Raw genomic sequence first — 23,671 nt, 5'->3', positions numbered from 1 at the left:
CGGTACCAGTCTGACGCTCTCCACGGTGTCAGGGCTGCCATGCACACCTGATCGACCCTGAGGCGACAAAGACCGGAAACCCATGCTCTGCGCGGCACTCGCGCTTTCAGCCAGAACTGCAGTGGGCGCATGCGCAGCAGACCCAGCTGTAGTACTGATGACGCTGAGGCCATAAGGCCCAGCGTCCTCTGAAACTTCCTGAGCGGGACTATGCGACCGCTGCGGAAGGATGCTATCATATGCAGCAATTCTCAGTCTGCGCTGTGATGACAGCTGTGCCGTCATAGACAGCGAGTCCAGTACCATTTCCAGAAAATAAATCCTTTGACTGGGAAATAGTGAACTCTTCTCCCAGTTGACTCTGAGACCTAAACACTCGGGGTTGAACGAGTAGTAAAGTCTTTCGCCGTACGAGTTCTGAACGCGATTGGGCTAGAATCAGCCAATCGTCCAAATAATTCAGAATTTGTACGCCGAGTCTCAGGGATGCCAGCGCCGCGTCCATGCACACTGTAAATGTACGAGGTGCTAGAGACAGGCCGAATGGCAGGACTGTGTACTGATATGCCTGGCCCTCGAAGGCGAATCTCAAGAATCGCCTGTGACGTGACGCAATTTGTATTTGAAAATACGCGTCTTTCAGATCAATTGTCATAAACCAGTCTCCTTTGCGAATCTGCGCAAGGATTTTTCTGGTCGTGAGCATTCTGAACTTCCGCTTCATAAGCGTTCAGCTGCCGCAGATCTAAAATGGGTCTGAGACCCTCGTCTTTCTTTGGCACCAGGAAATATCTGCTGTACAAACCCCCTTCGCTCTGAGCTTGAGATAAAGGCTCTATGGCCCCTTTGCTCAATAGCTTCGCTATTTCGGCCCGAAGTAGGTGTGCTACTTCTGTTTTTACCGTAGTCTCGACTCTCGCCATGTGACAGCGAGGGCGTCGAGAGAACTGTAGCGAATAGCCTCTTTTATAATGTTCAGCACCCACTCTGAAAAACCCCGGGAAGTTTTTCCCATGCATCTGCACGAGTAACTAGGGGTCGAATTAATTCTGGGCAAAAAATGGCGAAATGGCGGCGACGCGAGAGCAACCGTGTGCTGTAACATGGACGCCGTGTTTGCAGCGTTGGAGGCGGGGGGCGCACTTAATCGAGCGGGCAACCCGCGCGCGCTCAACTCTCTCGGTTGAGAGAGAGCGCACGGGGCGAGCCCCGTAGGGCTCGTTATGTCTGGGGATAAATGTGGGTGCGTGATAGCGGGCACATTTATAGCACTGAGAGTACTGTCTGTTAGAACTGACTGACCGTGCATTGGTTTAGTTTTTACAGAAACCGTGGGACATGCAGTGTGTAGTGGTTGTGGGCACTGAATAGTGGGTACGCTCACTACGTGTGATGCACAATCGACATGAGTCGATTTATGTGTGCAAGCCCTGCATTGTGTAGGGCTGTGCTTGTGTATACGAATGGGCACTGAGTCGTGGGCATTACAGTTAGACACATTACACCATCGGCCGTGGCCGGGACATACATTCGTTTCGTTTTTACAGAAAACGTGGGACATGCAGTGATTGTGGGCACTGAAAAGCGGGCACGTTCACTACATGTGATGCACAAATTTTATTTGTGCAAGCCCTGTATTGTGTAGGGCTGTGCTTGTGTGTACGAATGGGCACTGGGTGGGCATTATAGCTACACACATAACACCATCGGTCGTGGCCGGGACACCAGAAAATAAATTTTTCAGATTTACCTGGGACGTCGTAAAAACGACGTTTGAGTGCAGGCAAACGGGCCGTGGTGCCGGTTTGGTGACTGCAGTATACACTGGCACGGTCGCGTGTGTTGGGACTGTGCGAGCGAAAAGTTTTGGTGAAAATCCGGCAGCAGCGGGACTTGAACACCGTTGCTTTCCTAGGCGGGCTAGGAAGGTGTGGCGACTGCTCAAGCTGAAGCAGAAGTACGCATCCTGGCTGAAATGGGGCTTTCCAGGACTTCGCGACTTCTTCGTGAACTCAGGAAGAAAAGCGCCAGTCGTGAGGACGGTAACGTACGTCCCCCTGCAGAAAAGCAGCCATCCAGCCGGTAAAGCGCAGGCTCCACGGGCGCTGATCACTCGAGGCCGAGGCTTCGCGATGGCCTGCGTGAGCGATGCTGGCCTTTCTTCTTCGACGCTCGCGAGCGGCGGGGGAGGGGAGATCCTCGGAGCTCGCCCATCTCTCACTACCCGAAGCGAGGAGAGAACAGCAGTCGTCCTCCACAGACGCGGCTTCACCTTCCTCGTTCATGACGGACGTGGCGGCAAACAGCGGCCCTTGTCCGTCAGTAGAAAGTCCAGCGAAGTGGGCGAAAAAGCTGGCGGCAGCAGCGGTGAGCTCCTCGTGGTGGAGGGAGGTTCCGGGGTCCGCTGAGCACGGCGCTTTTACAGTGCGGCACTGCAGCGGGCAGAGGTGCAGCTTCAGCGAATGACACCAGGCGAGTCCTCAGAGTCACCGTAGGCATCAAATCACAGTGATGGCAGCCGCCATCGATGAGAGCTAAAGCTGCATGATCCTCACCCAGGCAGGAAGCACAAGCACGTGGTCCCCGTCGCTGAGTAGGGCTCTACACGAGCCGCAGGAGGTGTGAGGCATCTTTAAAAAGACGCTCGTTGCTCTTTTGTGAGTGGAAAAAATGTGTGACGCAACGGCGAACACACACACAAAAACACACACAGCATAAAAGGATCAGCAAAGCAAAGCGTCCTCATTGGGTCAAGCGTCACTAGGGGCCTCGCATAGGCTGCTGCTTTTCCAGCAGAACAGCCAATGGGCGCGCAAGCTGTTCCGCCTAAGGCTGTATGCTGCTGAAAGCGTTTTACATTAATAACAAAATTAAGGATTAATTTTTAGGTTTCAATATCTCGAGAAAGAATCTTTCCCGTAGCGTCTTCGACGCAGTACGAGAGAACTCTCGTAAGAGAACATGATCTTCCACAAATTCAAGCGTGTCTTCAGTATGATTTTAAAATTTTACAGGATTGGCTCTTTCATAACAAATTATTGCTTAACAAAACTAAAACATATCTCATGATTTTTGGTACTAGACAAAAACTCAAATCTGAAAGCAATTCTTGTACAATAACTTGTTCTGACGGTACTCCTCTGCCTCAAGTTGAAAAATGTAAATATCTTGGTGTATGGCTAGATTCTGAGCTTTCTTTCAAAATTCATATTGGTCATATCTTACGTAAAGTCAATTATGGAATTAATGTTTTATATCGATCTCGTAACTGCTTCACTTATAGTGTTCGCAGGAAACTCGCCTCTCAACTTATACTTCCGATTTTTGACTATTGTGATGTTGTTTACCTAAACTCTGTAAAATCTGACCTTTCCAGTCTTAAAACAGCTTATAACAGACTGTGCAGATTTGTCCTTGGATGCCCTTTTCTCACGCATCATTGCACAATGTATTATGCCCTGAATTGGCCATCTTTAAATATAAGAAGACAAAGGCACTGGCTTCAACTAATATTCAAATGTATCCATTTCAATTACCCGTTTTATTTAAAACAGTATTTTGTTCCTATTACTTCAAATTATCAGTTGAAGCACTCTGTTCAGCTTTATTTTTCTGTCCCCCGAGCCAAGAAGACAGTTGGCAAAAGAGCTTTTATGTCTAAAGCCACTTTAGACTGGAATAACTTACCTTCCCATATTAGCCTGGGAAAACCCAGACCACTCTCAGTTGTAACTGAGTAAGGGTCTGGCAAAGCTCCATAGACAATTCATTTCCACAGGGGCGTCACCAACGGACGTCGGATAGATCTAAAACTAATCAGAGCGATGAATGACATGACGTATGCAGAGCGACGGAGAAACATTTCGAGACTCTCAGCAATTCTCTGTTTGTGTTAACGAAAATGACCATTTTAAATCGCTTGAAACAGACGTGATAAGTGATTCAAACGAGTGATGTTGTGATGTTCCACGGCGGCATCCATCTTTGTAATGTACAAAATCTGCGTCACCGTCTCTGCTCTGTCGTCATCGTGTAAAGCCCGCCTGTCAAAGAGCAACTAGGGATACCATCTAGAGTTCTTCAAATCAACACATGGAGGACGTTAAATGCCAGTTTTCAGTTTATTCTCCCAAGCCAGGAAAGTGCAAGGTGCTCACAGGTGCCAAAACATGAAACATCAAAAGAAAAAAATAAATAAAGAAAAAGACTTCAATATACAAAACAATCACCTTGGATCAGGTATCACAATTCAATCAGAGTACTCAGCAGATATTGCACTCACTACCACCAGTCTTAGACTCCCTGACCACTTCCTCAGGTGAGCATTTATACACATGGGAACAACCATTTCTCAATCATAAAATGTGGATGTATTAAATACCATAAACATGTATTAAAGATCAAATAACCCAATTTCCTTCAACACACAAATTTAAATGACACAGCACAAACTTCAGTTCAACAATAATTATAAAAAGTATAAATATAATTATATCAATCAACAATAATTAGACATAACTAACTAATTCCACCCCTTACACACCATACTTGGTATCTCCCACTCCCATGATGCAACACAGCACAGGTACAAAAAGCACAACAGAAGTCCATTCCGGTCTTTTATTAAAATCAAGATGGCCGCCACCATGCATGCGTGCTCAGGTGGCCAGTCTGAGACACAACAGTCTCGTTTTAGGTGCATGTTTGTGTGGGTGTGGGTGTAATCCATCTCTCCCTTCGCTGGTACATCAAGGTAAATAAAGTGTCTTTTAAAAACCCAAGTATGTGTGCATGTGTTTTTAGCAAGGGTTAACAAGGAGAACAGAGGGCAGCTCTGTGACACCGCCCCAACGTTTCTGATTGGTGCCGCAATTTCGACGGATTGGAAATGGGTTTCAATGGGCTCTTTGCCAGACCCACTTGCAGAGCAAATCTAAATTTGCCTGAAGTGGTCTGGGTTTTCCCAGGCTATTCCGATATTAGATCCATCACTTAATTTGGGATGTTTTAAGCATACCTTGTCTTCTTACTTTGTGATTGAGTGCTCTTGTAATGTATGATGCTGACTCAATGTGAATTTTTCTTTTATTTTTATTTAAATTAATTGTATTATTATTTTGTGATCCAAATACATATATATATATATATATACTTTATACATTCAATTTCAAATGTATTTCTGCTCATTTGATCGAGTGGTTGTAAAGTTCGGTAAATTTCGGTTAATATTATTGTCTTTTTTTTTGTGTGTGTGTGTGTTTGTGGTTCTGTATGTATTTGTTTGTCTAGTATGTATAATTGTACTTTGTTCTTTTGTGATGGTTGTGATGTACTTTAGGACCCCCTTGAAAACGAGATGATGCATCTCAAGGGGTTTATCCTAATAAAATAAATTTACTCAAGCGGGGCGGCCTACAAACTCCTCGTAGGTCTTGAAGCTGATTTCTGCTGATGAAACTGCAAACTATCTTCAGTAAAACTTTTCTTCAATTTATTATAATTCTGACTCCGGGTCTTCCTTCATTATATCTGGTTCTGGGTCTTTGACTGTAAATCCCCTTCCAGTTTCAACTAGTTTCAACAATTCACTTATAAAGGGAGTGGTGGCCCTCTAATCTATTTAGTTCAAATACAAATCTAAAGCTCATACTATAAACTTATTTAGCATGTACAATTATTGAACAATAAGATATTGTTATTAGCACAGTCATTGCTCATATAGAAACAATTACTTGTTCAATGTTGTATCTCAAGTTATTATTAAATAATAACTACAGTATCTCTATATTAGCGATGTACAATTTTTTTTACCAGTGTTAATTTTCTAAAAAACAAATGCTCTATAAATTACAGGTATGTTCTTACTTGAAATTTGTAAGTAATGTTGTCAATATTTTATCCTCCTGAGACCCAGAATTTTTTTTTTTTTTTTTTTTTAGTTTTTTTTTTTAGTTTTTTTTGCATAAGAGCATAAAAAACAAATGGTAAAAAAAGTGTCTCTGTAGTGGACACCAGAACTCGGTTGTTTAAAAAAATAAAATGACTTGAAATTATATGTAGGCAAAATCAACTATGTTATGAAACATATAACGGAATGCATTGATACACCATTTTACTTTATGTAATATGTGGGTAAAATGGCAATAAATTAATATTCCCATTCAATGTAATGTATCTATACACTGTATCTAATTTGTACAATGTGTTCTTGGAGCAACATTTAATGAAAAAAAGAAGTGTAAAAATTAGCAACATTTTAATAATAATATCCGAAATTTCATAGGAATGTTGATGTATAATTTATTTCCATAATCACTTTTTGTGTCTCCCAAAATGCCTGATACACTAAACATGATTTAAGTCCTGATGTCCTCTACAGTGGACATGACATCAATGCCCTGTTCTGAAATCAAACTTAACGTTTTCCTGAGATGTTGGTTTATTAAATACAAATTGAAAAGTAGTCCAATTTCAATTATAATTACAATATAGTATATTTCCATAAGGGTGCTACATTTGATCAATAAATGAATGCCAGACATTTTAAAGATCAATGAGTTGTTTTCATGGTGAAACCTCCAGACATTTGGTATCTCTGAAAAGCCCCGAATGTGCTCTTTACAGGACACCCAGGTTATGACATGTGGCATGTATGGCGTCAGAGAAATTTACTAAAATATAATGTCCACTACAGTGGACAAAAGTCTATTCCTGGGTCCCGTAGAATGTTAATTTTACTCAAACACACATATAAATAGAAAATCCAGGGAAATAAAGTTTCTAAATTTTACTTTCATCTGGACACAGCTAATGAAATTAAAACAATAAAACAAAAGTGTATGACTTTAGTTTTAAATAGTACAAAAAATAAAAGGTACAAAACACTATCTTTATTCTTTAAAAAGTGTCAGCACATCATGGCAATTGTGGCTGTACTTCTGCAAATCCATCTTTTATGACTATTTTTCAGGTATATATATTTTATTTTCTCTTAAAACTTAAACAGGGATTCATTACTTTCATTGGTATAGTTCATTTTTATTGGTATAAGGTATCTTATATTTTAGTACATTAGCCATACATGCCACATGTCATAACCTGGGTGTCCTGTAAAGAGCACATTCAGGGCTTTTCAGAGATACCAAATGTTTGGAGGTTTCACCATGAAAACAACTCATTGGTCTTTAAAATGTCTGGCATTCATTTAATGAGGCATGTTGTTGGTGATACTTACACACTGTGGGTAATGCTGCGAGAAGGCCATATACACAAGAAAGAAAAAGACAACTTCACTTTTAAACTAATGACAGACTGAAAGAGATTAGGGTTATGAAACGTGTTCAGCCTAAATCTCCTCGAGAAAGTTTGACAAGTGTTGCGTTGGATTAAGCGATTCATCAAAATTGTCATGGGGTCAAGATTAGATAAATACACAAAAGCTCTTTATCCGAGAAGATGTGTGGCTCTTAAAAGAGCCTTTGGGTAGTTGAAGTCAGGCACGCCTCACTTCGAGCTGGTGTATTTGGTGACGGCCTTTGTGCCCTCGGACACGGCGTGTTTGGCCAGCTCTCCGGGCAGCAGCAGACGCACGGCGGTCTGGATCTCTCTAGAAGTGATGGTGGAGCGCTTGTTGTAGTGCGCGAGGCGAGACGACTCACCGGCGATGCGCTCGAAGATGTCGTTGACGAAAGAGTTCATGATGCCCATCGCCTTGGAGGAGATGCCGGTGTCAGGATGAACCTGCTTCAGGACTTTGTACACATGGCGTAGCTCTCCTTCCTGGACTTTCTGCGCTTCTTTCCTCCCTTGACAGCGGTCTTGGTGACGGCCTTCTTTGAGCCCTTCTTAGGCGCGGACTTTGCTGGTTCAGGCATGATGACGCGAGATCACAAGACGAATCAATGTAAACTCCAGTGCGATACAGAGGCATTTATTCACTGCCCTATGCTAATTTTCGAAGCCATATGGTTTATTTCTGATTGACTGTTTTCATAGGCCAAACCCAAAACCTCATATTTCATTGGACAACTCGAGAGGACAAAGAGCCAATCACAGGCGGATAAATAATAGTCCCGCCCACTGCGCCATTTTGAACGACACCCTCTCCTAAGTTTCATTTGTTTCGTTTCCCGCTCTTTTATTTAATACTTTTTGAGAAAACAAGCGTTTCTAATATTTTGCGTCATCGAGTAATTTTTAAACCCTTTATAAATCCATTGAGGGAGTTTGGGAGAAAATAGACGAACACACAAACACCCCTTAAAACCCGTTTATCCTCGTGCAACTATTGTTGAGATGTTTAAATGACAGAAAAAGCAAATACAAGCTCATTTGCTCATTTGTGCAAGTTAAAATAACATTTTCATCTGCATCTTCACTTCTGTCATCTGTGGTAGCCTAACTGTTTTGATCTAATATTTAATTGTTATTTTTTTTCCAAAACAGTTATTTGTTAAATTGATTACCATTTAACACTTAACAAATCACAACTAAAATTAAAACAAATGTTTAAAGAACAATTATTTTTTTCTTAAGTCTTGATTTTTTAGTGATTCCTTACTTCATTCTAGATTACAAACTCAACACGTTTTAAAATAATTATATTTACACGGTCAAAACATTGACTCTTTCTGTGGCAGAGTGTGTGGCTCTTAAAAGAGCCGTTGGGTTTGTGTGGTTTCTCCTGGTTTTAGGCGTTTATCCCCCGAAGCCGTACAGGGTGCGTCCCTGTCTCTTCAGCGCGTACACAACATCCATGGCGGTGACGGTCTTCCTCTTGGCGTGCTCGGTGTAGGTGACGGCATCGCGGATCACGTTCTCCAGAAACACCTTCAACACTCCGCGGGTCTCCTCGTAGATCAGACCGGAGATGCGCTTGACGCCGCCGCGGCGAGCCAGACGGCGAATGGCGGGTTTGGTGATTCCCTGGATGTTATCGCGCAAAACTTTACGGTGACGCTTAGCGCCTCCTTTCCCGAGTCCTTTACCGCCTTTGCCTCTTCCAGACATGTTTAGCTCTGGTTAGATTCTTCCGTCAATCAATGAGAGACAACAAATAGATACTGTGTATGATACAAGGAAGCGTTTTACATTCGCTTACAGGACCTGACAGAAACCAGCGCAGCGTCACATAGCAACCCCTCCCCCCTCCTCTCCTCCTCCAAAAAAAAAGCAAGAGCACATGTGATTAAATCCCAACCCTGACCAATTGTTTCATATAAAAATTTGTGAAATGTATTTCACAAAGATCATGTTTTACAGTACTGGTTTATAATGAAAAGTGATTTTCTACAAGCTCACCAAGGTAAACGAAGAGGGACACAATATACATCATAATATTAAAGTAAAATGATTAAATAATAGAGTGGCACATCTCTTTTATCTTCTGTTTATGCCTGAATGTGTCTGTATTATGTAACATTTAAGTGTTCTTTTTTTTCTTCCTTTTTTCACCTTTTTAATAGTGGGAAATTAGGAAACACAAACAATGGAGAAAATATATGATGGAGACTGATTGTATTAAAACTGTAATGCTAAAATACAGGATTATGTTTGATACTCATACCGTCATTACTGACTGCATACAGTTTAACCCAAGACTGGAAAATGATCAGCAAAACATCATTCATGCCACTTTTTAGCTGAACTCTGCAGGATGGTGGACAACCCCTGTTCTGCCCTGCAAGGGAAGCTGAAAATGTAGGGGAATTTTTAAAGACCTCCATGATTTGTTTTTCTCACAGTGAGAGGTGCAGACAATTTTATTTTTATTCTCTAGTGATTGAAGTTGAAAAGTAAAAGCACTTCAAATAATGTAATAACAATCGGTCCCGTTGTTTTTTTACATAAAAACCTATTAAAAATATATTTTTTACATTTATTCATATACATTTTGTGGAGTAAAAATGTCGAAATGTGAAGTAAAAAGATTAATAAACTGAGTAAAATTACATTGTAAAAACAACAAAAAAAGTTTTATTTTGTTACAAAATTACATTTTGTTGCCTGGAGTCTCTAAGACTGTACCGACTGTAAACCACAAACGAAACACGCTCAAGGGTTAAAGTGGTGCAACATAATTCAGAACAAAGTGCAGCCATACCAGGACATTGTGTATCAAAAAGTTAAATGAAAATAAATTAATAAATACAAATAAATAGAATGAAGAAAAATTTATATCTATAGCCTATAACAAAAAAATAATAATAACAAAATGGCAAATAACAAAAATAACAGTGCATACAGATGTCATTTAAAGGGTTAAGTTATGTTCATGCACTAAACAAGACCAAAACCTTGATTTATTAACCTATTAACACAGTATACTCCATTTTCCCATGATATATGTGGCATTTGAATAAAGTGTTTAGCAAGTTAAAAAAGGTTATTGACCCAATAATGTTGTGAAAAATCTTTCTTCAGTTCACCAAACTTAATTTGTTTGTATTCAAGGGGATTCACATTATACACAACCTTTTACTGCACAACTGAGACCAAAACAACTTTAAATAATGCCTACAATAAAATACAATATTTTCAGTGGTTTTAATATCAATTTAACAAAATTGACAAGAGTTTTTCAAGAGAATCTTTGATAATATGGATGAAGTCTTTCAATGAAGACACTTCTTTGTTGTTTCATGATTTTTAATAAATTCACCCAGACAAGGAGATGTGAGAATGTCACAGAGTGTGAAATAATCCCTTTTACAGGCTAATGCATGTGTTTTGGTACAAAAGAGGGAAAAAAACATGCAATCCATGTTTTAAACAAAAATCATTGTCATTTAGAACATTAACATGTACTTCTGTTATGTCTTCTTTTCCTTTTTCCCCCTTAATGTGTGAATCAAATGTTCTTTAATATTTTTGTTCCTCATATCTTATGATGCTTTGGAATAATTTAGAACATTATATGTGAAATATTTGTATCTATTGTATCATTCATTACATGTGTAATTCTGGGGGGTGGGGGGAGGGGTTTGTAAAGAGCGCTGGTCTGGCCACACCCACCGGTAAACGCCCCCTATCAATAGGATAAAATTGGCATCAAACTTTTGTTTGGCTTCATTGACCTTACATCATGGCACTTCACGCACGCGAGCAAGATCTCCAGATGACCACAGACAGTGAGGAAGAATTCACTTTCTCCTCAGAGTCCGAAGACGACGAAGACCTTGACGATGAAGAACTGCATTTTGGGGAGCGCTTTGATCCAGCACAGGACACATTTTCTAAAGAGTAAGTCATGTATTCTTATTTTAGTTATTAGAGTTATTAGTTATTAGAGTTAGCCGTTTCAATCGCTGTTTCAGAGCGGTCCAGACTGACATCTGACTGTTTTTAATATTATGGGTGATATTGTCCTGTGTTCATTTAGTAGCCTATGTCTTACAAAAAAAAGCTTTTATTCTCTATACTGTGAAGAGAGATCAAATTAAATATTCAGACTCTTGGTTAGCTTACATCATATTCATGTGGTTTGAGGCTTTATTACCTCCCCTTAATGCAAATATAGTGTTGGTAGCACAATCTGATAGCATTATTCGGCAGAACATCTGCGTTTACTGTAAAATACTGGCTCATTAACGGAGCTTAACTGTGTTCTCCAATATCTGCTGAGGTGTAAATGCTTTGAACGTGCATAAGGTCGTCAATGCCCCATCAACAGGCATGAAGCACGAGACCATAATATATCCATTAATTGCCAATCACTTATGCATGCACTGGTGTGCCACCTTCTCCAATATCTGCTGAGGTGTAAATGTTTCAATGATGCCTAATCGTCAGGCATAAAGCATCAGCCATATACATTAATTGCCAATCACTTATGTATGCACTGGTGCCATCTTGGACATCCTAAGCTAACAAATGTTTACTAATATGTGTGCTTGTACCTTTTCTTTTCTCAGGAATGTGTTTCCTTCACGTGCACCTCACACAGGGGCAGCACAAAAGCATCGTTCAGTTTTCAGCCGGGTTGAGAATCTTAATGAGTAAGTGCACATTATCTGATATTTTACAACTGACAGATTCATTTTGATGACATACCGTGCAATATTACAAATAAAGTGATTGTGTATATAAAGATATATATTAAACTATTCATGTTCTTCTCTGTGGGTTTCTGAGTAAGTTCACGTAGTGTAACAGCGCAGCGATTCTGTGTTGTACGTCACACAAATCACCAGTGTCGGCCAATAGTGAGCCTGCTGACGTACAACACAGAAGCGCTGCACTGTTACACTACGTGAACTTACTCAGAGACCCACAGAGAAGAACATGAATAGTTGAATAAATTCATTATTTTATTTTATTTTTTTGCACAAATGTATTCTCGTCGCTTAATAAACTTAAGGTTGAGCCACTGTAGTCACTTTGACTATTTTAACAATGTCTTTACCCACTTTTCTGGGCCGGCGAGTTTCAATCCCATAGAAGCCTATTGAGGAGTGAGACCGCTCTCAGATTTAATACAAAATATCTTAATTTGTGTTCTGAAGATGAACGAAAGTCTTACGGGGTTGGAACAAATTTTTATTAGTGTGTGAACTAACCCTTTAATGAGTGGGCAATATATCAGCATTATCTATGTATTAGTAATGGATGTTGTTGTGATCCTGTTGTCAGCATGTCAACAAAGCTTTTGTTTTCTCCCCCACAGATGTGAGAATGACCAGATACCTGTTGCAAAGAGAGCCAAGAAGACTCTGTCATGGCGAGAAGAGACTGATGTCGACGTGGCCCCAAAGCCTCGGAGATTCCTGCCGGCACGGGAACCTGGGCCGCAGTTGAGTCTCGCTGACTCGCACTCCCCTGTGAGTCTGTTCAAACTGTTCTTCTCAGAGAGCGCCGTGTCAAATCTGTGCCACAACACAAACGCTCAGGCTGCCAGGGCACTTGCAAAGGGTCGCAAATACAGTTGGACAGATGTTAGTGTTGGCGAGCTGTACCGCTACATTGGACTCGTTTTCTACATGGCCATGGTGAAGATGAGCTCCATCGCTGACTACTGGCGGCAGGACAGTCTTTTCTCTGTGCCTTTTCCCGCCACAGTAATGTCTAGGGACCGATACCGCACCATTTCATGGAATTTGCACATGAGCCACCCAGATGCAGACACGGAAAATGACAAGAAGAGCGGCACAGCTGAACATGACCGACTTTTCAGGGTCAAACCCCTCATGGACACTATCCGTCTTGCGTGCAAAGCCTTCTATCATCCTAGAAGAAATTTAGCTGTGAAGGAAAGACTGGTGGCATGCAGAGCAAATGCAGGAATGAGACGGTTCATGAAAGCCAAGCCAACAAAGCTGGGCTTCAAGTGTTTTGTCCTTACTGACTCGTCGAATGGATATACTGTGGACCTCTCTGTGTTCACGGGCAATGACATCTTTCCCACAGACCATGGGCTTTCTTATGATGCTGTGATGTCTCTTCTGGACAAGAAAGTTTTGGGCTCTGGGTACCATGTGTACATGGACGATTTCTACACAAGTCCAAAGCTCTTAACAGACTTGTTTGCTATGAAGTTTGGTGCTTGTGGAACGTACAGAGACTATAGAAAGGACTTCCCACGGAGCTCATCTAATTCACTGACCAAAAAGTCCACCAGGGGATCCATCCGGTGGATTCGGGACGGGCCTCTTGTGTGCGTGAAGTGGATGGACAAACAAGTAGTGTCTATTTGCTCCACCATCCATGCTGCCTTTACAGGAGATCGAGTGCAACGAAAAGTGAAAGCACAAGATACATGGAGGACAAAGACTTTTGCATGTCCAGCGCCTGTGACCGCGTACAACCAGCACATGACCGGAGTTGACCCGTCCGATCAGCTGTTGCAGTACTACACTGCACAGCACAAAACCATGAAGTGGTACAGAAAAGTCTTTCTACACTTCTTGGACGTTGCTGCCACCAACGCTTTCATATTGCACAAGGAGCTACACGGCAACATGACGCACAAGAAGTTTATGGAAGAGCTTATTGAAGAGCTCTGTGGTGTGTCTCAGAAAGTTACACCAAAACACACCAGTAGTGACCATGTGCCGGTTCCAGGAGCTGAGCTGACCTCCGATGTCAGAAATATTGCCACTGCTGGTCGCCGCTTGTGTGTTCATTGCAAAGCTGTGCATGGAAAGAAGCAACTAACTCCATGGAAATGCCAGGGATGTGACGTTCACTTGTGTCTTCATTTGAACAGGAACTGTTTCCAGGAATGGCACAAAGGTGTGTGAGTGTGTTCAAATCTGGGTGCACAAAAATGTGCCTTTAACACACACCCTTTTTAATTTGATTTTGTGTATACTGTGCACTATGTTTTTAAATAAACTAAAACAATTTTTTTACATAAAATCTTGTGTTTTTCTTTAGCTTTTTAATGTTTAATGAAAGTTATTTTCTTGTGTAAAAACAATAAAAGTATCTATAAATTCAGTTTAAACTGCCATATCTCTTAAAACAATGTTTATTTAATAGTTGTTACTTAATAAAAACAATATAACAGTTTTAAAACGAGTAATGGATAAGCAATTGCTTCGTATAACACAACAATTTGTAAAAAAAAAATATATATTTTGTACACGAATAATAATAAAACATTTTATCTTCAAAACCTGACCACTGGTCGACAGATGAATTACAAGGGGGCATAAAAACAAACGATTGAAGCCGCCAAAGTCCTAATATGGCGCTGACATCTCGCACAGATTTGGGACCGTGCTTCGGCGCAGAAGTGAGCAGGAAGTAAAGCCGCGATATCAAGGTCCCTTTAGTACCACTTAGACAAGGAGTCCAACATGCACCAGGAAAAAGTCTGACTTACTGCCGGCAATGCGAACCAAGCTCCTGCTTCGGTCGTACAGGGACCGGACAGCCCTCACACATTCATTTAAGAAATATTTGCATTTATATAGTTAATATTATATATAAATATGTTATATATAAATATAACCAATTTTTCTTAAATATATACATGATTGTGTGTGTTTTTATATATATAAATCATTATGCACAGTACACACACATATATTATGCAAACCCATCCATCCATCTTCTTCCGCTTATCCGGGGCCGGGTCGCGGGGGCAGCAGTCTAAGCAGAGATGCCCAGACTTCCCTCTCCCAAGCCACTTCCTCTAGCTCTTACGGGGGGACTCCGGGGCATTCCCAGGCCAGCCGGGAGACAGTCTCTCCAGCGTGTCCTAGGTCTTCCCCGGGGTCTCCTCCCAGTGGGACGCGCCCAGAACACCATCCCGGGAAGGCATCCAGGAGGCATCCGGAACAGATGCCCGAGCCAACTCAGCTGACCCCTCTCGATGTGGAGCAGCAGCGGCTCTACACTGAGCTCCTCCCGAGTGACCAAGCTTCTCACCCTATCTCTAAGGGATCGCCCAGCCACCCTGCGGAGAAAGCTCATTTCGGCCGCCTGTATCCGGGATCTTGTTCTTTCGGTCATGACCCAAAGCTCATGACCATAGGTGAGAGTAGGAACGTAGATTGACCGGTAAATCGAGAGCTTCGCCTTGCGGCTCAGCTCTTTCTTCACCATGACAGACCGGTACATCGACCGCATTACTGCAGAAGCTGCACCGATCCGTCTGTCAATCTCCCGTTCCATCCTTCCCTCACTCGTGAACAAAACCCCAAGATACTTAAACTCCTCCACTTGAGGCAGGAACTCTCCACCAACATGAAGTAGGCAAGCCACCTTTTTCCGACTGAGGACCATGGCCTCGAATCTGGAGGTGCTGATTCTCATCCCAGCCGCTTCACACTCGGCTGCAAACTCCTAGTGCATGCTGAAGTTCCTGGTCTGAAGGGGCCAACACGACAACATCATCTGCAAAGAGCAGAGACAAAATCGTGTTGTTCCCAAACCCGACACCCTCCGGCCCCTGGCTGCGCCTAGAAATTCTGTCCATAAAAATTATGAACAGAATCGGCGACAAAGGGCAGCCCTGCCGGAGTCCAACATGCACCAGGAAGAAGTCTGACTTACTGCCGGCAATGCGAACCAAGCTCCTGCTTCGGTCGTACAGGGACCGGACAGCCCTTAGCAAAGGACCCCGGACCCCATACTCCCGGAGCAACCTCCACAGGTCGCCACGAGAGACACAGTTGAATGCCTTCTCCAAATCCACAAAGCACATGTGGATTGGTTGGGCAAACTCCCATGAACCCTCCAGCACCCTTTAGAGGGTATAGAGCTGGTCCAGTGTTCCACGGCCTGGACGAAAACCGCATTGTTCATCCTTAATCCGAGGTTCTACTATTGGCCGTATTCTCCTCTCCAGTACCCTGGCATAGACTTTCCCAGGGAGGCTGAGAAGTGTGATCCCCCTGTAGTTGGAACACACCCGATGACATCCCCAGTTGAGGTCAACAGCTGCCCACCTCCACTGTAAACAGCAGTGGTAGGGCACTGCTTTCCTCTCCTGAGACGCCGGACGGTTTGCCAGAATCTCTTCGGGGCCAGCCGATAGTCCTTTTCCATGGCCTCACCGAACTCCTCCCAGGCCCGAGTTTTTGCCTCCACAACCACCCGGGCGGCTGTTCGCTTGGCCTGCCGGTACCCGTCAGCTGCCTCAGGAGTCCCACAAGCCAACCAGGCCCGGACTCCTTCTTCAGCTTGACGGCATCCTTTACTTCCGGTGTCCATCACCGGGTTTGGGGATTGCTGCCTCGACAGGCACCGGAGACCTTACGGCCACAGCTCCGAGCGGCCGCTTCGACAATGGAGGTGGAGAACATGGTCCACTCGGAATCAATATCTCCAGGCTCCCTCGGCATCCAGTCAAAGTTCCGCCGGAGGTGGGAGTTGAAGATCTCTCTGACAGGAGACTCGGCCAAACGTTCCCAGCAGACCCTTACAGTACGCTTGGGTCTGCCGAGTCTGTCCAGCTTCCTCCTCCGCCATTTGATCCAACTCACCACCAGGTGGTGATCAGTTGACAGCTCCGCCCCTCTCTTTACCCGAGTGTTCAAGACATACGGCCGCAGGTCAGATGAAACGACCACAAAGTCGATCATCGACCTACGGCCTAGGGTGTCCTGGTGCCACGTGTACTGATGGACACCCTTATGTTTGAACATGGTGTTCGTTATGGACAAACTGTAACTAGCACAGAAGTCCAATAACTGAACACCGCTCGGGTTCAGATCAGGGTTCCTCCCAATCACGCCCCTCCAGGTAACACTGTCGTTGCCCACGTGGGCGTTGAAGTCCCCCAGTAGAACGACAGAGTCCCCAGTTGGAGCACTTTCCAGCACCCCTCCCAGAGACTCCAAGAAGGCCGGGTACTCTGCACTGCCGTTTGGCCTGTAGGCACACACGACAGTGAGAGACCTATCCCCGACCCGTAGGCGCAAGGAAAATCGTCGAACATTAACAGTGACCAGAACCACATGTTGTCTATAATGAAAAAACAGAATGAGATAACATCAATGCTGGTGCATCAGCAATGTATTTTATCGCTGTCTAAAAGAAATATCCAAATATTTGATGGCGACCCTCTACAGTACCATGCTTTTATGCGGTCTTTTGAACAAGTGATTTAGGAAAAGACTGATAATGCTGAAGATGGTTTGCATTTTCTGGAACAGTACACCAGGGGGCAACCACAACATCTTGTCAGGAGCTGTCAACATTTGACTGATGGCTCAGGCTATGCAAAGGCAAAGACTTTACTGCATGAACACTTTGGAAACGAGCATATGATAGCATCTGCCTATTTGGATAAGGTCTCTTCATGGCCAGTGATTAAGCCAGAAGATGGAAAGGCTTTACATGCATAAAGTCTGTTCTTGCGTGGATGTTGCAATGCCATGGATGAGGTTCATAGTCTGTGTGAGTTGAATACACCTGCCATTATGATCACCGTGATTAAAAGATTACCCTACAAACTGAGAGATAAGTGGCGAACAGTGTCATGTAGCATCCAGTAAACGCATCGCCGGAGACCTATGTTTGCTGATATTGTTAGTTTTATGGAACGTCAAGTGAAGATCCTGACAGACCCTGTGTTTGGAAATCTACAGGTCGTACTAGTGTTGGTGGCAAATAAAGAAGGCAGCAGGACAAGATCACTTCGCTCAGGGGCTAAGGGAAGTAGCTTTGTCACTGCTGCTACTACAGTTGAAAGGACACTAACAGAACATAAGGTTAAAGATGGACATTTACTTGAAAGGACTTGCATGTACTGTAAAGGTAGACACTTGCTGGAGTGTTGTACTCTGCTGGAGAAGAGAGCTCAAAGTGAGAAGATTGATTTCCTGAAAAAGCTGGGAGTTTGTTTTGGCTGTTTGTGTACTGGTCACATCAGTAAGGAGTGCAGGAAACGTCTTTCTTGCAAAATATGTGGCTTGAGGTACCCTAGTATGTTTCACATCCACAATAAGGACAAGAGAGCAGATGAAGAGAAAAGTAAGAGCAACTCCGAGAGGGCAGTGGCCATTTTTTTTGGTTGCAGTCCAAACCAGTGGTCTTACTGGGGCCGGCGAACAAGATTTTAAGCTTGCCATCGTACCAGTAAAGGTCAAGTCAAAGAGTGGTCAAAGTATAGTGGAGACCTATGCCTTTTTGGACCAGGGCAGTTCAGCATTCTTCTGCACAATGGGTTTGATGGATAGATTGAATCTCTCTGGGAGAAAAACAAAGATTCTTTTGCGCACCATGGGCCAAGAGAGAATTGTCACAGGTCGGGGCGGGCCAAGCCAGACTGCACCCACCCCTGGAAACCGGGAACCACCTCGAGGAACGTGTCAAGGACCAGACAGACAAGGGAATAAAAATAATGACAGTACTTTATTATATTAAAATTGGTCAATTGGATAAGTCCTAATTAAAACTTCTTCTTGCCGCCAGCGCAGGTCAAGCGTCCCTGGACCTCCTGGGATGGGAGGAGAGGAACGATCGTGGCGGGCCGGGGGCTCGTTGAAGGGGGCTCAGGGGAGGTCCTCGCGCCGTCCAGGTAAGTCACTCGGTAGGTACTCAGGTGTGGGGGCCAGCGAGTCCCTTCTCTTCTTCTTGAACAGGACAGAGGCTTCCCATAGGGCGTGTGGAGACCACTTCTCTCTTCCTGAACAGGGCAGAGACTTCCCATAGGGCGTGTGGAGATTACCAGGCGGGGAGGACACTTTGGGCGAAACGCTCCACTTCGGCTGAGCACTAAATCAGTACAGGAAGGTCTTAACGGTTGCAACAGTACATGAAACTTCAACTGATATACCTCTCTCTTCTTCTGAACAGGGCAAAGGCTTCCAACAGGGGCGTGTGAAGACCACCAGGCGGGGAGGACACTTGAGCGAAACGCTCTACTTGGCTGGACACTGGAACAAACACAGCACGACTTTAACAGTTCAGCGATGTGTGAAGCACTCAGCATTAACAGAGCCGGATCTGCTCACAGAGGAAATTGGGCTCTTGCTTTATCAAAACCTTCCTTTGGAGGCAGCGGGTGGAAGACTGTATGGGAAGAGTGCACGGCAGACTTCTATTACTTCTCCACACAACAGTTTCACTTCACAGCACAAACCGGGTGAATCGTCACTTCAGGCACTGTAATTCCACTCACACACCGTGCGTTAGGGCCAGCACTCACCCACCGGTCTTTCTCCCACCAGATCGGATCTCGTCTTTGGTCAGGGCTTGACTTCACTCCAGGAAAAGCAGAAGAACGGTGCAGTGATTATCACATTCGGCAAGGAGAGGACAGAAGTTGCAGACAGATCAACAATTCACTCGGTGTAATAATTCACTCGTGTCACACACTTTCCAAACTCTCAACACCACTTCAGTGTTAGTGCATATAAACAACGGATCCAATACTCATCACTCGCGTCCTTCCCACTGCTGACGATATTCCTTAGGTTTTCGCTGACAAATCCTTCAATCCTTCCTTTCTCTTCCTCAGCTTCAATCTTCACCACTCCATAGCCCAGCCTCAATAAAAAGAACAACCCGCTGTCAAACACAGTCTCACACGGGAGGAGAACCCCCAGGTGGGGAGGAGAAACCCCTCTTCAGTCTGCTTCCTCTCTGTTTTAAAGCCCCATGTAGCTGCGTGTCCCTCTCACAGCGCTCCCTGTAATTAATCCACACCTGCTGTCAATCGGGCAATTGGCCTTGCTGCCATGGCAACAGATTTGTAGTGCATAGAGACGGATATTCACTGGGGATTTCTCAATCAAACTGCATTCGCAAGGAACTTAGTCCCATTCTGATTTTTGTCACCCCGTGACAAGAATTGTGGACAGTTGCATTGTGTCGGACTTGGAAGTGGCTGGATTTGACAGTGGCTGGTACTGTGAAATGCCAGATATCTTCACACAACCTAGGATGCCTGTGAATAGGAGTAACATCCCTCGACAGGAAGATTTGCATAAATGGCCTCATTTGAAACATGTAGCGTATATGCCTCGGACTCTGGGTCCGTATGAATTAGCTCAAATGATCCATAGGGAATTTTAATAACTAATCATGAATATGATTAATATTTTGCATATTACAGTTACATCAAATTTGTCGAAAGTGAAAGTGGATTATATGAATATATGAATAATCAATCACAACGAATTATAATTCCTCATTCATATATCAATAATCTTATTTCAGATCAATGATGAGATAATCCTTAAGGGAAATTAATGCAATTATCAAATCGGTGTTCGTCCAGCGACCAACCGTCAGATTAAATGATCAATTTCTCAATAAAGCTATCCTTTCTTATAAACTCCAAGAAATATTAACTTTCTGGCCGTGAACATTAATTTTCCTGTGTTTATAAAATTAAAACTACTCAACGTAGTAAATAATAAGAGCTGGTAGCTCGGGTCGTGAACCTCATTGACTCGTTTTTATGATCGTTAAACAGTCGCCAGTCATTTATAATATATGGTTTTAATAAATGCACAACTACAGAATATAGAATATAGTACTACTCAATATACACCGATTATAGTTATGTACATAGCTTACAGTAAACAATACAAGACGAAACGGATAACAGTCAGATGAGAGAGGGAGAGAGAGAGAGAGAGTGAATGGGGGGGCGCGCGCGCCGAAGCACGCGCTGAGGTTGTAGAGAGAGAGAGAGAATGGTCACGAGTGACCATAGGACAACGACATCACAGAAACCTTGAGCCATCAAAATGCATCGAACCTTAAAACATTAAAACTCGTTAGAGTGGATACTTGCAAAAGGTCGTGTGTGCAATGTGTCTGAGAACAGCCTGCGTGTGTCCTCCTCGGAGCAGAGTGCGCGCGCTCGTGTTTGCGGAGCGCGCTTGTCCGCGGGAGATTTGAAGAAGGCCTCTTTTGGAAGTGATATGTTACTGAAGGAATTCAGGCTTCGTTCGTTTGACTCGTAGGTGGAAACGAACAAAGTAGAATTTGAAAATGAAACAAAAGACTGAGATAAAGAAAATAAAAGAAGACGCAAACTCCTGGAGGAGTTCAGTATCGGAGACTTCACATGATGAGCAGACGATGAAGGCAGGAAGCGAGAGAACGCAGCAGGAAGAGCGTTTGGCTTTTAAGGAATGTAAGGATAACGCCTTCTCTTGGCGGATTGTCCAATCACCTTCAGTGATCTGGGAGCGGGAGACTTTCTTTGTCTTGTCAGAAAACCCCAGTCTGTGTAGTTTATGACAGAGCTCCGGGACTAGTCATTTCTACGACTGAAGAGAATTCATATCGTAATAATCATATCATTGCAGTCTATTATCGAGATTCAACTCCGTTAGGTCTTAAGATTCAAAATGGTACTAAACACATCGGGTTACGGTTACAGGAATAAAACGTTTGATTATTATGCATTAGTATAGACATTTAAAGTTCGATTGATGTTACACTAGGACATATATATGCTTTCCTATGGTTTAGAAACACATCTTAACACAAAAAGGAATATATTTATTACATTTAAAAGTGACTATGGTAGCAGTTATTTTCTCTGTGCCAAGACACGTGGGTGTCTTGGTGTGTGTGTGCTTCTTTGGGAAAGGAATGTTTGGGTGTCACGTTACATGTCTCTTTGTGTGTGTGTGTGTTGGAATGAACGAAAGAGACAACGCTCTCGTCTGGTCACACAACGAATGAAGTGTATTAGAGAATCACGATTCATTAATTTGAAAAGCAGCAGTCATTGTTGCTACAAACATGTGTACTTGCCTGAGATAGATACAGATGTGGAGCTTCTGATAGGCATGAATGTACCCAGAGCTTTGGAACCACTTGAAATCATCCGGAGTGTGGATGAAGGGCCGTATGCCATCAAGACAATGCTTGGTTGGACGGTAAATGGACCCCTTGGTGGAGAATGTTGTGATGTGTATCAATCTGCATTTACCATCAACAGAATTTCTGCTGTAACACTTGATGAACTCTGGAAACAACAGTTTAAGACAGACTTTCCAGAGTGCAGTCAGGAGGAACAGCTAGGACTTTCAAGGGATGACTGCAGGTTAGAAATGGCTAACAATACTGTGAAATTAGTTGATGGCCATTACAGTATTGCTTTACCACTGAAGGATAGAAAGATAAGCATGCCTAACAACCGTAACATTGCAGAACAACGCACCCTCAACCTGAAGAGAAGGTTTATCAGAGATGCATTATTCCATAAGGACTACACTGCTTTCATGAATAACCTTATATCTAGTGGCTATGCAGAGAGAGTGCCAACCTCAGATCTGGAACGCAGTGACGGAAAGGTTTGGTATATCCCACACCATGGGGTATACCATCCGAAGAAAGGAAAGATCAGAGTTGTCTTTGATTGTGCAGCATCATTCCAAGGCGCATCACTCAACACACGACTCCTGAATGGTCCTGATTTGACTAGTACATTGATTGGAGTCCTGACCAGGTTTAGGAAAGAGCCTGTTGTTTTGATGTCTGATGTTGATGCAATGTTTCAAGTTCCAGAGGAAGATGCAGACCTGTTGAGATTTCTTTGGTGGTCCAGTGGAGCCTTCATTCAGTGTTTGGAGGAGTATATGATGGTTGTCCATTTGTTTGGGGCAACGTCTTCTCCAAGCTGCGCTAACTTTGCTCTACGAAGGTGCGCAGAAGACAACAAAGACTCCTTCAGCCAGCAAGTGATTGAGGCCATCATGTACAGTTTCTATGTGGATGACTGCCTTGCTTCTGTAGCATCAGAACAGGAAGCTATATCTCTCTATAAAGACCTTAAATCTGTTTGTGCCAAGGGTGGCTTTCATCTAACGAAATGGATAAGCAACAGTCGCAGTGTGTTGGCCTCAATACCTGAGGATGAGAGAGCAAAGGAAGTTAAAGATTTGGATCTGGACCATGACTTGCTACCTGTTGAGAGAGCACTGGGAGTGCGTTGGTGTGTCCAGTACGACACCTCTAAGTTCAGCATAACTATTCAGGAGAGACCATTGACCCGCAGAGGGATCCTTTCAACTGTCAGCTCTTTCTATGACCCTCTGGGGATCCTAGCTCCCATGGTTTTTACAGCTAAAATAATTCTTCAGGATCTGTGTCGGAGCCGGCTAGGATTGGATGACTTCATACCAGTAGCAGTTGCCCAGGAATGGATAGATTGGTTGAAGGAGCTTCATCGGTTGAAAGGCTTTAGCATCAGACGATGTTTAAAACCTCTGAACTTTGGAGAAGTAGCCACTGCTCAGTTGCATCATTTTGC

The 23,671-nt window shown here is 43.4% G+C and overlaps 2 protein-coding genes and 1 pseudogene across 3 annotated transcripts; 1 reads left to right on the top strand and 2 right to left on the bottom strand.

Moving 5' to 3' along the window:
• Positions 1 to 7,216: 7,216 nt before the first annotated feature.
• Positions 7,217 to 7,874, bottom strand: LOC306993466 (histone H2B-like; annotated as a pseudogene). Its single transcript has one exon. The product of its transcript is annotated as a histone H2B-like (transcript).
• Positions 7,875 to 8,678: 804 nt separating this feature from the next.
• Positions 8,679 to 9,049, bottom strand: LOC306993465 (histone H4). Its single transcript, XM_079603263.1, has one exon. The coding sequence runs from the start codon at positions 9,007 to 9,009 to the stop codon at positions 8,698 to 8,700; it is 312 nt and encodes a 103-aa protein (XP_079459389.1). The 5' UTR covers positions 9,010 to 9,049; the 3' UTR covers positions 8,679 to 8,697.
• A 3,928-nt stretch (positions 9,050 to 12,977) lies between these two features.
• LOC306993728 (piggyBac transposable element-derived protein 4-like) lies at positions 12,978 to 14,237 on the top strand (the record flags this gene model as incomplete). Its single annotated transcript, XM_079603724.1, has 1 exon — positions 12,978 to 14,237. One exon carries the CDS (start codon positions 12,978 to 12,980, stop codon positions 14,235 to 14,237), a length of 1,260 nt encoding a protein of 419 aa, XP_079459850.1.
• Positions 14,238 to 23,671: the final 9,434 nt, after the last annotated feature.

This window comes from Phoxinus phoxinus (genome assembly GCF_949152265.1).
Source record: "Phoxinus phoxinus genome assembly, chromosome: 25".
Lineage (NCBI taxonomy): Eukaryota > Metazoa > Chordata > Actinopteri > Cypriniformes > Leuciscidae > Phoxinus > Phoxinus phoxinus.
Note: the sequence above shows the minus strand (reverse complement) of the source record. Positions and strands in the feature narration are given on the sequence as shown.

Excerpts from the sequence above, each read along its gene's own strand:
- LOC306993465 (XM_079603263.1), bottom strand. The coding sequence starts at position 9,009 with ATGTCTGGAAGAGGCAAAGGCGGTAAAGGACTCGGGAAAGGAGGCGCT.